Source organism: Pyxicephalus adspersus, chromosome 3 (genome assembly GCF_032062135.1).
Source record: "Pyxicephalus adspersus chromosome 3, UCB_Pads_2.0, whole genome shotgun sequence".
Lineage (NCBI taxonomy): Eukaryota > Metazoa > Chordata > Amphibia > Anura > Pyxicephalidae > Pyxicephalus > Pyxicephalus adspersus.
The window spans coordinates 139,940,773-139,958,401 of NC_092860.1; the positions used below are offsets into that span (position 1 = coordinate 139,940,773).

General features: G+C 38.6%; 1 protein-coding gene across 6 annotated transcripts; it reads right to left on the reverse strand.

Annotated features, from left to right (window-relative positions):
• Nucleotides 1-1,186: 1,186 nt before the first annotated feature.
• On the reverse strand, nucleotides 1,187-15,667 carry RNF4 (ring finger protein 4). 6 transcript variants are annotated; one of them, XR_011920001.1, is made up of 10 exons: nucleotides 15,513-15,637; nucleotides 12,355-12,395; nucleotides 11,449-11,620; nucleotides 9,002-9,122; nucleotides 7,948-8,033; nucleotides 7,580-7,589; nucleotides 6,463-6,628; nucleotides 5,527-5,578; nucleotides 2,262-4,262; nucleotides 1,187-1,425 (listed from the first exon to the last, which is right to left on the reverse strand). XR_011920001.1 is itself a non-coding variant. In XM_072406546.1 (10 exons), the coding sequence occupies exons 3-9, from the start codon at nucleotides 11,455-11,457 to the stop codon at nucleotides 4,113-4,115; spliced, it is 594 nt and encodes a 197-aa protein (XP_072262647.1). In that variant the 5' UTR covers nucleotides 11,458-11,620; nucleotides 12,355-12,395; nucleotides 15,513-15,637; the 3' UTR covers nucleotides 1,187-2,407; nucleotides 4,065-4,112. The 6 variants fall into 6 exon arrangements, 5 of the variants coding, with proteins under 5 accessions (XP_072262647.1, XP_072262645.1, XP_072262648.1 ...); XM_072406546.1 differs by having other exon boundaries at nucleotides 1,187-2,407; nucleotides 4,065-4,262; XM_072406544.1 differs by having other exon boundaries at nucleotides 1,187-4,262; nucleotides 15,611-15,667.
• Between the last annotated feature and the right edge of the window lie 1,962 nt (nucleotides 15,668-17,629).

Consider the following 17,629-nt stretch of genomic DNA (forward strand, 5'->3'; position numbering starts at 1 on the left):
TTGGACCTTGGTAAAAAGAAAAAAAAAAATCACCACTCATTTACGGTATTTTCTATTGGAGATTGCCAATTTGTTGAACCCTGTAGGGCTTTAGCTAGTAGTAGCAAGTCACATTCAGCTGGGCTTGTTATTTCAATGCTGAAGTTGTTTCAGGGCTTTCCAAGCAGTGAATCCTCTTTAACACTACAAGAACAAGTCCAGTTGAATGAAACAATCTACTACTAGATATACAATGACCTGGATTAGGAACCTTCATAGACATCCATAAACGTTTGTAATCCTGACAGCACTGGTAAAACGCAGGATCACCGGTTCATTCAAAACCTGAAGATCATAATTAAAAGTGATGATCACATTGGGAGAAGTGTATGGGGGTTGAACACAATAGCACTGTTGTTTTAATAAGGCTTTTATGGTGAGCCACCAAAATCAACCCATTATAATTTATCCACTTGTGTAATGTGTGATTTTTACATAATGGGCCTGACTTATTAAACTAGGCTGGAGAGGATGCACTTTCATCAGTGAAGCTGGGTGATCCAGCAAACCTGGAATAAATTTCTAATTGCCAGCAAATGTTTTAAATCCAGATGGACCAGATTCATTCCAGGTTTATTGGATCACCCAGCTTCATTGATGAAAGTGTTTCCTCTACAGCTTTGAAGAGTTTTAATACATCAGGCCCAATGCATGTAGAGTAAGGAATGTTAAATACCTTTTTTCATTCTTTTTCTTTTGTTTTGCAAGTGACTTTTATCACTATCTTAAAATAAGTAATGGACAATGTATTCTTCTCTCCAGTACATTTGGTGACCAATGCCATGTCGGTCATCACATGGTCTATTCTCTGAAGTGGTGAAACCGTGGCCCATTTCTCATGTGTTGCTGGAACAAATGAACAGTGTCATAGCATCCAACTCCTGACCTTACCATTCTAAAAATGGATTCTATAGAGGAACTTTCTTTTTATGTTAATAAAGATGTTTATTTTTTTTTTTTTAGTCATACAACTGATTGTCGCATGAGCCATATGTACAAGTATTATATAAATATTTTTAGAAATAAAAATTACAATAAAAATAATACACAATTAGGCTAAGCTAAATCTGTGAGGTAAGGAAATAGTGGAAATACACCAGGTTAATGAAAAAAAAAAAAAAAAAAACACATAAAAAATACAAAAGTATTGAGGCAATAGGTTTAATGAATATGTCATTTAAATTTAAATGCAAAATCCAGCTTATGTCTTTTATGTCCGTAACAAGGAATTGTCCTTCCCTCTCAAACTTCATCAACGTCAGCAAGAAGCCAACAGAACTAAAAGGTCTGATGTCCACCTCAGTCTGGGTTACCACAATCCTAGATCATAAGTGATACTACTGGTGAAAATGACATTCCAATATTCCAATCCTAGTAAACCAGAAGCTGAGTGGTGAAGGAGAAAGATGTTGAAGATGTTATAGGGATCAAAAGTAGACAAACGCATAAATAAAAAAGTTTGACATAAGCTGAAAAAGTTAGATACCTAGTAAGAATCTTCCAGGACAGCACTAAATTAATTAATGCCAACCTGGAAAATGACTTGGGAAAGATACTCTGGAGATCATCAGTTCACTTGCCATTAGGGTGTCCCTGCGTACTTTTAACATTTTATTAAATTTCGGTGATTACATATCAATAATACATATTTTGGTGAGTACACAAATGATCTTTTTTCAAAGCCTGACTTACAAAAAAAAAAAATATCTACTCTTAACAGGTACATTCGCATTTAAAATACAGATGTGAATTGACAAAATTAATTTGTCATTCTCTTCACCCAATCTTGTGATTCACACATCCATTTCATGCTGCTGAGCCAGGAGGGCAAAACCACATTCCCCGATTTTGATTTACAGCTTTTTTCAATGTACATAAAAAAATATGACAATTTATAGTCCAATCAGCAGGCTGGAGATGTATAGGTGACACAAGAAGCAAAGGACAAAATCAAAACTATAGAATACAGGGTACCTACCCTATTGAGGTATGTGAATCACAAGACTTCGGCAGGTAGATAAATTAATTGTAACTGGGTATTTAACATGCACACCTGAATAACAAATTGGAAATTCTTTCTGCCCATTAGGCCGGCTAGCAGACAGGCAAAAGCAACATATTGGCATAGGCATGCTGTACTTTAAGACCTTTATTATGGCACATTGAGGTTTGAAGCACCCAAATATTTTTGGTTGAATGTTTTGAAAAGGCCAAACACCCACCTTACATTCCAATATGATAAATTCTTCAGTTGCTGAGCCATGTGTTGGATGCCGAGCAGCACAATTAGGTTCTGCTTTCAGGTTTGAAATACCTTTGCAGCAGTCAAGTCATATCATATGACTAGTCAAGGAGATGAAGCAGGGTGCTGCAATCACAGACATCTAGCCTTACTTGTCATGAAGAATTAATACAGACTATTATGCCAACAACTTATAAGGCAATTTAGAAAAAGTAAAAAGAAACTATTACTATTACCCTGAAAAAAACAATACTGCACAACAGATCCTAGTTATCACATAAAGGGGCAGGTGCTAGATTAATGTAACAAAAATAATGTCAAATGTAATTTGTGCACACTTTTGATGTCCCTCTCTTACTCTTTCACTATATTATGTGATCCAACTTGCTCTAACTCCACATCTAAGCCTTGCTAACTATGATTCCACTCTGCAATGTGATACAGTAAGAAAGGACAATAAGGGCAGACAAGTAGCAGTCAATGGACCTAAGTCAGGTCCCAGTGCAGTGTTCTCCCTAGGCCCTATTAGCTGGGTGCACCACCCGGCTGTTTGTGGGTGGTTACTGAAGAGTTGGGTCGTAATACAGGGAACTCCACACCCACCTACAGCTTCTTCCCATCCAGATTCAAAAGAAATTCAGGGTTGAACACTGCAGTGGGCAAGTGAATATAAATCAGCATCTTTCTGGCAAATAAAGGTCATCAAGCAACTTGTGCTGGATTCCAAGCAGAACATTTACACCTAAAAAGTTTTATAATATGGCTATGAAAAGGATTTGGCTATTCGTTTTAAGTTAGTGTAACTGTGCAGGCTTACTCAAATGATTTATATTCACCTTCTGATATTTTTATCTGATGACAGATAAAAGCCAGGTAGTCTTTGTAGTGTTGCACAACAGTCTTACAAACATTTATATTTAATAATAAAAACATGAAAGAGTAAGCACTAAAAATTATATTATATCACATCAAAAATCACCTTAAGATATACAGGACAACAATTCAAAGGTCTGTACCTTACAGAAAAAAAACACATCACGCTCCCTTGTATTTCAGGGCTCTATTTGATACGGATATATGCATATTCTGGAGTTAGGAGATGGCTGCTTTGGGGAATACGGTCTGTTTTAAGAGCAGTAACTGTCATGCCACAGAGACTTCTTAGCACTGAATATGATTCCAATTAAAGCAATGATAAATAAGAGGCAAATATAAACATTACATAGGCCTGCACAATCACAATAATTGTATTATGATTGTTCAAACTACTGCACAAGCCCACTTGTTCTAAAAGGGCAATATGTTCTTATTTAGACAAAACCTTCAAAGTTCAAGATGGGTAATGTTCATTATAAGCTGGTTGTTTCATTGATTTGCTTTATGTTGTTATATTTTTCAGGGAGGATGATGCAATAAAACACCAGAAGACTGTTCAAAGGGTAGAGGCCAATCTTGTTTATCCCTTGGTCATCTTAATTTTGGCAAAACCAGACACCAGCTGGCTGGAGCTTGAAGTCAATGGACAATAGAGCAGCAGAATCTTAGAACGTCTATGGAGCTGCTGAAGCAGGCAACCATAAAGACCCCCCTCGAATGCAGTCAACCCCTCTCTCAAAAAGAGGTGCTTTGAAAGATAAGTGCCTATATAAAAGTCCTAAACAACTCATTTCTTTGTCAACCAGTCACTCAGAACTGGCATTGCGCAAAGCAGAACTAATGTGCAATTTTCTTCCACAGAAGCTTCCGGGTCCCAACACAATATACCCTCCACATACATACACACCACCCAAGTAGGTTGAGTCTGAGTAGAACGAACACATGTAATGATTCCTCATATGTAAATGGGGTGATACTGTTTGTGTGTAAGTTTCTTTCGGCATGTCGGACAAGAGGTGGCATTTTTAAGAGCATCTCGAAGGCACTGGCTACAGAATATATGACCGCATTTTGTGGACACAATAAGACGTCCATTTTGCACAATCTAGGAGGAAAAAAAAAAACAAAACAAAGTATGAACCAACCTGATAGAATTGATAGCTCATTATACATTCATTAGGCAGACCATTCATAAGAAAAAGCTCTTACAGCAAGAGCTAGTATAATAAGCTAGGGTTAACACAAAAGTTTAAAGGACCCTTACCGCTGCATGCTGTCCAACCCTAATTAATATTATTATTATTATTATTAAACAGTATTTATAAAGCACCAACGATTTACACAGCGCTTTACAAAGTCCTTAGCCTTGTCACTAACTGTCTCTCACAATTTAATGTCCCTATCTCAGTCTAATGTCATTTTTTTTTTTTGGGGGGGGGGGCCCATTAACCTAACTGTTTTTAGGATGTGGGAGGAAACCGGAGAAGAGGAAACCCACGCAAACACGGGGAGAACATACTAACTTCATGCATGACTGAGATTTGAAACTGGGATCTAGTGCTGCAATGGCCAGAGTGCTAAACACTGAGCCACCATGCTGCCCATAGCCACCGGAATTTGCAGCACAATTTTGAGCCTGCTGTGTGGGTTACTATAATAAGACACTGAGCTACCAATCAGGAATCCTTTAAACTAACCACTAAATGCAAAACATAAACTTTGGTTTCTCAATGTGCCTGTACCAAAACACACCCTGAATATATCAAGCTGTAGATGGCATGCAATATGGCAAGAAAGTAGTACAAAACATTGCTCCACATAGTCTTCCATGCTGCCCAGTATCTGCAGGACAAACGCTGGGTTCGGCTTTTCACGTATCCTCAGTAACATTCACAGAACATGAACCTTATGAATACTGCTTAGTTGGTTGACTTGTTTTCATGTGCCATTTCACTTGGCTTTGATCACTTATCAATATTATTAAACAGTATTTATATAGCGCCAGCAAATTACGCAGCGCTGTACACTAAAATAGGGGTTACAAATGACACAACGACAGTAACACAGGAGGAGGGGAGGATCCTGCCCAAAAGCTTAGAATCACTTGCTAGGTTAACCACACTGCAGGACATCTGCCTACCTCATCAAAAGGCTCCCTTAACAACCAGCCCTACTTTATAATGTGCCATTGCTACAGATTGGCAAAACAGCGTTCATAGAGTAAGGTAAGCTGTATAATCTCGATGACAGGACTATTCTTAAGGGCTTCCAATGCCCGATGACAAACATTTCAGGTAAAAAAGCCAAACAATTTAAACACTAGGGCACAGGGTAGAACCCTTTTTTAAGCAGTTACATAAAGGACTTACTTCTGAATATCCGTCCATGCAAATAGGACAACTAACATTTCCTCCAGTTGATCTGTAAAAACCACAAAGAAAGGTTAAATAGTTACAACTACTTAAATTGTTAAAAAGTTAAAATATGTCCCCAAGAACAAAAGAAAAACATATATGTGTCTTTTCACTTTATCTAACATCGCTAATGCTTTGGAAACTAATCTTGATATTTTGCCGGCCCCTACTTTCCAGATGCTAGTTTACACATACCATCACCATGCCTGGATATCACTACAGATAGAAAGTAAGCTTTTATGTGCCACAGTAGTACAGTCGCCATTACTTGCAAAGCAAAGCCACAGACTGTGGCTAACTACTCACCAGATTGTAGTTGGATCAGCATGCTATTGTGGAATCTTCACAGGCTGAATAAATAACCTTATACAATATCTAGCTGAAAAACTACACTTCTGGCATCTCATCTGCTAGAACCGATAATGTGCATGTGTGCTTACAGGTAATGAATATAAAAATAATGAAAATAGGGGAAGATAGAGTGCTTTTTGGTGTAATACATTCCATGGTATGTTTTTATTTTGCTAAAGATTCCACTTCATGGGGCATTTTGGACACTTCTGCCTTGTGGGTGTTACATTTTTTTGAGGCTGGGACTTGCATATTAAAATGACTTCCAGTTTTGCCTTCTGATCTAACCAAGCACCATGGCATAACTCTTGTAAAACTAGGATTTTCAGTGAGAACAATTAAAATTTCAACCAGATTATGCCTACTCTAAGTCATGAGTTGCTCATGGATACCTTGGAAAATAAGTCCACACACAAAAAAGAAATCGACACATGTACCATAACCATACAGAATTATGAAAACATGACTGGTTGTTATAAGCAGCAAAGATTTTTAAATATGGTCTAAATATGGTCCAATAAGCAGCTAAAATTTCCCAACCTAGATCGGGTGTTATGTGGAGATGTTACATCACTGGATCTACTGCCACGGAGATAAAGGTCATTATCTTTTGAATCTTCATCGTCACTGCTTAATATACAGCTGGCGGCATGTGAGGACCCTCCTCTGGATGCATTTCTTCCATTTCTTCTCCGGCCTTGGTGCTCTACAAATAAGACAAAATGTATGATTAATGACTAGTGGATGGCATATATCAGGAAGTAAGAAGAGATCACTTCACAAAAAAGGATTGACAAAATGGAACATATATCTGCACTGCACACTGCAGGGGCGTCAAACTCTGACCCCCCTTTGTGTTTTTTTTTTTTTTTGGCCCCCAAAGAAATCCTAAATATTAATTGCAGCTGGCCAGCCACTGCATTGAAATTGCGCCGCTACAACAATTCCTGGTATCACTCGCGTCTACAGACCAGCGGGCTCTCTGCCTATGCGTAGCCCAGCATTGGACTGTTTTATAGACGCAAATAATTTCAATAAAGAGGGAGTTTCAGCGGCGGGCCACTCATAAGATTTAGCGTGGCATTTGCCGCGTCTGGCATTTCCAGCACTCCCCCATAGCTGTACTTTTCCTTGCTACTCCAAGGCATGGATTTAAATGGTTGGATTTTCATAGAATATTTTTTTTACTATTGTTAGCCTGTGCGAAAAGGTTTAAAATTTAATTCAGAAGGCTACAAATAGAGAATGAGGCATTAGATTTTTTAATAAATAAAATTAAAAAAAATGTTTTTGCTTTCTCTATTATAGGCTTGTTCCAGATTGAATGTGAAGCAAACCTCTGTTTCCATATGAAAAGGGTTTATATCTAATGAGAAGGAATCAATTTTTTCAATAAATTTCAAGGTTGGCTCCCAAATTTGTCTAAGTTTTTTTTAAATTTGGCCCTCTGTGTATTTGAGTTTGACACCCCTGCTCTACTGTTTTGGTTGAAAGGGAAATGTCTTGTTAGTGATGTGATAAAAACATCTGGGAAAATTGCTCCAGAAATAGACAGCACAAAACAACAGACCTATAAGGCAGGAAGTGATAGCATGCAAGTATGAGCGTGAAAATACTATAGTGTAAAAGAATGTAATACGAAAAAAAATAAACTCACCTTCTACAATCTAGTTTGGAAGATAATGCGTAGATACAGATGAGGAGAAAAAAAAAAAAAAACCACATTACATATAAAATAAATTATGCCAATATAAAGAGTAACAATAATTTGTATACTTTAAGAATGATAGTTCAGATGTAAAGGGACTACTTTGTAAGCAAGTTATATTCCTAATAAAAAAATTTAAAAAATGAAAAAAAAACTGTTCATGCCCTAGGTGAACCTCACAACCCATGGCCCTCCCCGCCTGTGTAAATGATAACAATGTAATTGCATCAGTCCCTTAAACACATAAATATAAAAATGATATTCCTATATCTCTCCAATATGATTTTCTTCAGAAATATCAACCGATGCAAACTTACCACCACAGAATCATTGTGTGTTAGGTCTGTTAGGTCCACAACGGCTGGCTCGTAGGACTCACAAGTCAAATCCACAACTTCTTCCACTGAACACATACCAAAAATATTTTTTACTTTTTTTTTTTTAATAAAACGGCAAAACAAAAACTGCATTCTTTTTTTACTGAGAGCTCTACATATCTGTATTCTACTGTAGCATTCTATTTTTCATCATGTCAGTTAAAGCATTGTTACTCAACCAGGGTTTTGTGAAACCCAAGGGCTCCTCCAGAGGTTCCTTAACATCTCAGAGGGTTTAGGTGACACCAATAATTATTCAGGCTATCTGTAAGGGTGATTTTCTATACACTGGCTAAAAATGAAAGAGACATTTTTCCCATTTATCACCAGGGGTTCCCTGAAGATGTGAAAGTTATTTTAAGGGGTTCTCTCATGTTAGAAAGGTTAAGGAATACAGGGATAAACTGTTGGTTTCTATGGGATACAACACTGTGGGCAATTGGTGCTCAAACAACAAAATCATACAAATATTTTTTTGATTAACTAGTCAATTATTTTACCACATGTTCACTTCCTACCTCAAAACATAACAGGAATAAAAAAAAAAAAAACAGACCTCTATCTTGACTTGTTCTGGTGGCAGCTCCCTACTTGTTTTTATAATAAACTAATTATATGTTTACATCATAAAACTTAACAATTAATATTATATATTACATGTTAGGTTACATAAAATTTAAAAGACAACAAAACTATGTAAAATAACAATTTTTTTGGTTAATAGGCACACAGGGAAACATCATTTTCCCCCATATTGTCATATTGCTTCTTCCCCCAACCCCAAATGTTAAACCATATTTGCAACGGCTTTGCAAGCTCTCTCGTGTAAATATGACGTATTCTATCTGTAACACTGAATAATAAATTTGTACTTGCCAAACAAGTGATTTATTTGCTTTTCCAACGCAATCAATTTTTTTCAGTTACATAGAATGTGTCAAATGACTCAAATATATGCATGATGTTATACAGTTTCCTAAAGGAGAATACTTACCACCTTCTTCCAGCTCAATCAGCTCTGTAGCTGTTGTCATTGCACTGGTTGAAGTTAACCCTCTTCTTCTCTTGTGGGACGATCTTTTGTTTGATTGAGATCCTCTACGTTTTCTCTGGGCCTGGAAAAAAAAATATGCTAAAAATAAAGGACACTTTAATAGGTATTGGTTTGTTATCAAGGAACATGCAAGTCTTTCAAGTCAGATCAGACTGAAGTTCAAAAAAAAAAAAAAAAAAAAAAAGAAGGTTCTTATTTTTCCTTTGCTGCCGAAGGGGTGAAATGAGGAGTTATTAACTTGATAATTGCTTCAGGGCCAATATCGGACAAGAATCTGTCAATCTGTCCGGGTGACTTTCCTGGGTGACCTAGCCAAAGCTATACCAACAGCATGTACAGTTTGGTTTCAGTGTAAATGGGCAGCGCTGCATAATATATGGTATGTAAATACTGTTTGTATTGTAATGTATAATAATAATGGGCAATCTCTACTGTCCTAAAACAGCTGTGAGGCTGCAAGCACCGTCATATACCAGAAATTTAAGGGAACTTCAGAAAAAAAGGAAGCTTACTTGGATTGGATTACATAGACGCACGCATTTTAGGTCACGTGTTATTATTTATTAATTAATATTATTACATAGCACCCACATATTATGCAGCATTAAATTGGGGTTGCAAATGACAGACAGATACAGACAGTGAAACAGGAGGAGGAAAGGACCCTGCCCAGAAGAGCCTGCAATCTAGAAGGTGGGGAAAGTATCACACAATAGCAGTGTAACACTAAATGATATTAATTGCAATAATCTGGCTGAGCACTTCTTGATTCTTGTGTTCATACCTGTGATATAGATCACACCTGCTGCAGGAAAAAAAAAACTGCAGAATGTGTCGGGACATACAAAGAATGGCTTTTTGAATTCCTGAATTTCGAGAGAAACACTTTTTGGCTTTTTATCATATGGTCTATTGAAAAGTTTTCTGTGTAACATTTTAATTGTATGAATAACAAAGCTATTGGTTTTAGGAAACAATATAATGAACTATATTTGCAGCTAAACTACCTACTTTTATTCCTACCTTTGGAAGGAGGGCAAATTCCTATTTCTGTGCTCTGGCTATATACCCTACCTATTGTGTGTAAATTCCACAACCTACTAGATTGTAAGCTCTTTGGGGCAGGGTCCTCTCCTTCTGTGTCCCTGTCTGTATTTGTCTGTCATTTGCAATCCCTATTTAATGTACAGCGCTGCATAATATGTTGGCACCATATAAATCCTGTTTATTAATAATAATAATAATAATAATAATAATAATAATAATGTGGCAAACCTAATTAATTTTTGAGTGGGAACCCTCATAATTATCAACTACGTTTTGGAAGGTGGTCAGCAGTGGCAGTCCCCATATACCTGCCGTCACAGATTTACTTTACCATAGTGTTTTAGCTTTCTATATAATTAGAGGATAAGCAAGCCAGTAATTTGTGTACAAGAGCAAAACTAACATCAACAAATTTGAATGGAAAGAAAAACATGCCCTGGTATGAAGGTAATAAAACCCAGACTGGTTGTCTTACAGCAACATTGCCAAGTCAAATCACAACATCAATAGGTGAAATCAGAGAAATTTTTATTTCCAGCAAAAAAAGTTAACATGCTGACATTCCAGCCCTGAGTCTTCTGTTATCCTTTGTTTACAGAGAGGGGTCCTTTTGGGTGTCCCCATCAATATCTATGTGACATAGATATAATGTTATCTCAAGGGGGCTGCCAAGGACTAAGGCTGAATTATTGGTCCCTGGGTAAATAGCTGAATGTCCAAAGTCTGGACAGCCCCAAGATCATTAATGAACTTTAAAGATTCATGACCTTGCCATCTGTTCTCCCAGATTTAAACTCTAACCCATTTTTTCTGCTTCCACAAATCATCTTCATGACCTGTCTGTTCACATTTAATATATTCTGCTGCTTTCAAGGTGCAATTTTAATAAGCTTTCTAATTAACCTAAATAATGTTTTGGTCAGTGTACAGCAACTGGTTTACCTTCCAAAATGTCATCACAATACTAAACAACTGACATAAAGACCTGATATATACCTTATAGCAGCGGTCGCCAACCAGTGTACCCCCAAGCGGGGTTGGGAGAGGGACCCTGCTGGGGGAATGCACCGGCCAGAACCGTGGACCACGTCCCCAGTAAGGTTCCCAGGCTCAGGGAAGTGGGCAGGCTGTGTCCCTAGATCTGAGCCTGCGATGGGAGAGTGGGCGGGGTTATGTAATCATAATGTCACTATGGTTCCTCCCCCTTTGATCGACACCCGGCTCCCCAGGTCAGGAGCCAGTAATTTTATTGGTCCGCGGGACCGAAAAGGTTGGCGACCACTGCCTTATAGCACATACCTTACTTTATTCAGCAAGGTGATGGATAGTTGTATACTTACACTACTCATGACCGGCCTTGGATAGGAAATTAGATATTAAAAGTGAAAAAAAAAAAAAAACACCAGAAAAGGTGAAGAGTGAGAAGTCAGCTTCTTAGAGTGTGCTGGTGCCCATGTCATAGCAAAAATTACATTAAGGATTCCAGATTCTTACAAGCTTGCTCTTCAGAACCTATAGAGAGGAAAGGAATGAGAAGATGTTATCCAACTTAACCTGAGACATTCATCTACTATTAAAAAAATGTAAAAACAGTCATAATTAATATGGACTGCTCTTGCTGGGCCCCTCCTGATCATCAATATAATCTTTTTGGCATCAACACAATCAATAGTCAATGATTAGACAAAAAATGCACATTAGGAACTCTGCTTTGTTCCACTGCGTACTTGTTTTAGGATCAGCACCTCTGCATCAAAGGCAACATATCTATGTATGTAAAAGTATCCAAACAACTTTATCTACATGAACTCGTTAAAAATATATATATACTGCACATCGGGTAAAATTCAGATACACCCTAATATGCATACATTTTAACATGACATAATTTTTTATATTAGTGTCATCCACATAGTTTTGAGTTGCTCGGTATACATAGTAAACTCTACATGTTTCGTGCGGTGCACCTCATCAGGAGTACGAGGAATTCTAAAATTTGCAACAGCTTTGCTTTCGATATGCAGAGTCAAGTGTGAGATAGACAGAATAAAGTATTCTATCAAGTATGACAGGCAGTAAAATAGGTCTGCAAACTATCAGCAGTGCTGCTCTGTTTGTGGATGACAAATACTTGCGTCTGACATAGAAGTGTTCTCTTAAAGCTTCATACAGAAGTCCCAGTACTTCTAAATGACAAAGTTGAAAACTTGTTTTTGTTAGGATAGTCTGGTTACTGTAGTACTTACCTTATACAAGCAGCCAGAAAAAAAGTCTTCTCCTCACTATCCTACAAAACAAATCAGAAAAGTTTCATGGTTTATGTTGTGCTCACACTGAATCACTACTGAATCGTGATTAAATATCTTGCAGCATATTCCAACATGACTTTTTTTTTTTTTACTCAGAACTCACCAATACTATTTTTGGAACAATAAAAGTACAGGAATGCGGGATGTGTATATTGGTTTCCCATTTAAAATTTAATTGATTTTAACTAGTGTCAAGCTAACCTTTCATAAGAATTATTTTTCCTTTGTGTGCACCACCCCAACCTCCATGTGACAGCTTGCATGTCACTCCTATGTCATATTATACAATGCCTGAAAAACAAGTCCTGAAGGTCAAGGTTCAGCAACGTTAAGTGCCCAAAAAATTAGGTCAGCTGACTATGTGAATATACAAATTCCATCAATGGATTTCTTTTTCTTCCCAGACAGCACAGGCATTTTCCAAAATGTCAATGTCAGGATTTATCAAGCTCATATTGTGAAAGAGTGGTTTAGAGAGGATGAAACATTTTCACACTTTTGATTGGATTGACCACTACAGAATCCAGACCTTAAAGTGGAACTAAATCCTGGGGATACTTTCCTGTCTCTGTTCCAATGTGGGCACCGCCATCTTTACTTTCTTCTTTTGGGCATCTTATTTGGCCCGGCTGAGATGACGAGTTCATTCAGGAAGCTAACCCAGGAAGCTAATTCAGCAAATTTCGGCAGAGGGTCAGCAATCAGGCAGCCAATATAACTTACTACAAAAAGGACATCGCCTCTTTTCGCAATAAGGACCTGCCTGATGATGAAGTGGTTCCCCTTTAAACCCATTGAGAAAGTTTGGCGTGTGCTGGGGAAAATGTAAGGCAGCGTGACTCGTCATCAATACAACCTCTTTGCCAAAAACTAAAAGGAAGTGAAAATGTTGTGACATTGCATGAACTTAATGAAACACTAGCATGGCGAATAGATGTCCCAATCAAAGATAAAGGTGGTCCAACAAAATATTAGAGTAGTGGTCCCCAACCTTTTCGGACCGGAGGACCACTACATTTACTGGCTCTGGACTGCACATGTGCAGGAAGCCAGGTGTCAATCAAAGAGGAAGAATCTTCCCCTTTAGTGACAACATATTGACAGAACCCGCCAACTCTCCCAACGTTGGTCTGAGCTTGGGATCAATACGGGGGACATGGTCAGCAGCTCTGACCCGTGCTAGAGCTCACGGGCGCTGGGCCAGCGCTAGTGCTGGCCCAGAGCCGCGGACCACCGGTTGGCAACCGCTGTATTAGAGCATGGTACATCTCTAAATTTCCACATGAACATCAGTAGAAATACGTGCAAGGTTCATGATGGGACATCCATGTGTACACCAGAGCATGGTAGGCATGGAGGCAGAACGGTGGCTCAGTGGTTAGAACTATGCAGCACTAGGTCCCAAGTTCGAATCTCGGCCAGGACACTATCTGCATGGAGTTTTCAGGTTCTCCCTGTGTTTGCGTGGGTTTCCTCCCACATTCCAAAAACATACAGTTAGGTTAATTGACTTCTCCCCAAAAACTGACCTTAGACTGTAATAAAGACATATAACCATGGCAGGGACATTAGATTGTGAGCTCCTTTGAGAGACAGCTAGTGACATGACTTTGTACAGCGCCGCGTAATATGTTGGTGCTATATAAATACTGAGTAATAATAATGGGGCACTCACTCTTTCTTCTAGCACTCACTCTCACGTTCTTTACAACTGATATGTGCCCATTTGATGAGTGGGATAACAATTTGCAATATACAGAAAAGGGGACACTGGTCTGGGGATATTATGCACAAAATACAGTGGTAAGGAAAGCAGAACACAGGAGTTCCTCTTTTACTGTAGCAGATCTGCTACCAATTTCTGCATGTGACTGATCAATATTCCAGTCGTTAAGTTTAAGATTTTGCTCCACCAGTTATCTTTCTTCAGATAACCATTGATCAGCATTCCAATTGGATGCACTTGATCATTCATACGCTATACCACTTCTACGAATATTTATCAACACGTTCTATCTATTCACAACAGATTGGCTGCTGAATTCCCTTTGTGTCTGATCATTTATTCAGATCGGAAGTAAACATCTGACAATATATTCATTACATTATTGTAATGGGCAGCTGCCCATTATTATAATTCATTACAGCTGTGTAACCCACAAAACCCAGAGCATTGTACTGTACATCCCAGCCCCGCATCAAGGGCTTTCATACCTGGAGAGTCTGTACTCGGGCCCCCTCATAATATGGACAAGCCTAAAGAACATTGGCATGTGTTACAAACTCATATTTCATCAAAAGTCCCCACCTTTTCAGATAAACCCATCCGCTCTAGAAATGACAACTTGCTATCTTCCAGCAGCAGCCCCTCGTTATGAATTCATTCTCTGTTCAGAAATTTTCCTAAACCGATCACATTTTACAAACTCCACACTATACAGACAATTCCAATCAATGGGAAGTTACTGCATGGCAATCACCTGGAAGAGGTAAGTAGGCACCTGTGTGGGGGATTACAATATTTTAGGGGGGAATGAGATTGGAGAGTTTGTTTTCTTAGGTCATCCCAGCACCCTGAATTCTTGTGGGGAAGGGGGCCATCTGCACCCTGTATTCTTGCGGGGAAGGGGGCCCTCTGCACCCTGTATTCTTGCGGGGAAAGGGGCCCCAGCACCCTGTACTCCTGCGGGGAAAGGGGCCCCAGCACCCTGTACTCCTGCGGGGAAAGGGGCCCCAGCACCCTGACTCCTGCGGGGAAAGGGGCCCCAGCACCCTGTACTCCTGCGGGGAAAGGGGCCCCAGCACCCTGTACTCCTGTGGGGAAAGGGGCCCTCTGCACCCTGTATATTTGTGGGGAAAGGGGCCCTCTGCACCCTGTATTCTTGTGGGGAAAAGGGCCCCAGCACCCTGTATTCCTGTGGGGAAGGGGGCCCTCTGCACCTGAGGACAAAAGGGCCCCATACAGTGGTAGAAACATACAGCACACTCATGTGTGTTCAGTCACTGTGCTACCAGACAGCTGTAAGGCCTACTCACTGCACACTCTACATGAACACCTATGGCAGCCTAAACATGACTGACTACCAGCTACTTACCGAACTACCTCTCCCTGCTCATAGGTCGCCTTTTTCCCCGATAACGAGACCAACCAAACGCCCAGCAGAACCCTCCACCGGGCTCAACAGACACCTACCCACAACTGTCTAATTTTCAGTTCCTCTCACTTCCGCCTCCGCGCTAGACATGTCGGGAGATGTAGTTCTGCCAAAAGGCCGAACTGATCAGACTGCGCATGCGGGAGGCGCGAGATTCACATTTCATAACTGATATGGGCGGGGTGATTGGTTAGCAGCGACGCCGTGCTGTTAAATGAATTCTTCATCTGGTGAATGAGGTAATAGCGGTGAATGTATTCAGGGATCAGTATTCTCCACTAAGGATTTCCTTCTTGCTGGAGATGCCTTATTAAGTTTCCCATTCCTAATCCCTGACCATACTGCTTATTCTGCGATCATCTGAGATTGATATTATTATGATTAATATTAATAAACAGGATTTATATAGCGCCAACATATTACGTGGTGCTGTACAATAAAGAGGGGTTGTAAATGACAGACAGATACAGACAGTGGCACAGGAGGAGGGGAGGACCCTGCCCCGAGGAGCTTACAATCTAGTATAGCCCCTATTTCCCACATTATGTCCAGCACGGCGTCCCCTGTGCCTTATTATATTTATAAATGTGCAGTTATCATAACTGACCAATCTCCAATAATGACAATTTATGGTTCCTCCATCAAATATAACCCCAATGTACACCTTTGTGTCATCAGCAGACAAATCTCACCATCCAAACCTTTAGTTACATCACAAACAGAATAAATAGAACAGGACCTGGGATAGGGTGTATTGCCCGCTGAATATTGACACTTTCTTTTCTTTCTTTTATTTTCTTTCCTTTAATCTCTATTTTTTCTTGCTTTTTCTTTTTCTTTTCTTTGTTTTCTTTTCCTTCATTCCCTCTTTTCATTTTTTTTCTTTCCTTTCTTCTCGTCTTTTTTTCTCTTACTTTCTTCTGCTTTTCATAATTTTCTTTTCTTTCTTTGTTCTCTTTCTTTTAATTTATTTTCTTTTATTTTTGCATCGTTCTTTTTTCTTTCTTTTTTTCCCTTATTCTCTTTTTTCCCATTTTTTTTGCTTGCCTTTCTTTCCCTTTTCTTTCTTTTCCTATCTTTTCTTTTTCTATCTTTCTTTCTTTTCTTTTTCCTTTCTTTTTTTCTTTCATCTCTTATTTAGTTTTTTCTTTTATTATATTTTTTCTCATTTTTTTATTTATCTTTTTTTGTTTTCTTTCCTTCCTTTTCCTTTCCTTTCTTTTCTTTTCTATTTTTCTTCTATTCTATCTTTTTCCTTTCTTTTTTTGTCTTTCTTTTTTTTTCATCTTTCTTGTTCTATTTGTTTATTTTTTCCATTTTCTTTGTTTTCTTTCCTTCCTTTCTTCTTTCTTTCCCTTCATTTTTGTTTTCCTTTCTATTTTTCCTGTCTTCTTTTATTTCTTCTTTCCTTTTTTCCTACTCTTTCTTCTTTTCTTTTTCATCGCTTATTTTTTTCTTTCTTTCCTTCCTTCTTTACCCTTTCTTTTTTTTCTTCTTTCCTTTTTTCTCATTCTTTTTTTTTCATTGCTTTATTTTTCTTTTTTCTCTTTCCTTTATTATCTTTTTTTGTTTGTTCTTTTTTTATTTTGTTTTCCTTCCTTTCCCATTTTCCTTTCTACTCTTTTTTCCTGTTTTCCTTGTTTTTTCCTTCTTTTTTTAGGAAGCAAAAATAGGCCAGGTATCCTAGCATCCCCTGGACTTGCCAGGACTAAACAAACTTGCATGTGTGCGTTTGAGTTATGTCATTGTGGCCCGACTAATCAAGATTGGCAAGATCCGGAATCTGGAAATGAATCATATCAGGCCTGAGATGGAGCAAGAATAGTTCATTGTAACTTAAAAAAGTAATGAGGCAGCTAAGTTTATTTTATTGCAAAAGAAGTATCAACTTTCCTATCCTCCCCACATCCTATTTGGCTTGCTCCTACTTTCTGCTCATTTAAAAGAGCACTCAAACCCCATCCTTTCAAACTCACCTACCCGTCTTCTTCTGTTACTTAAACCCTCACTACTTCCCACCACTCCATATCCCCCCTCCTATTGTATGATACATCTCC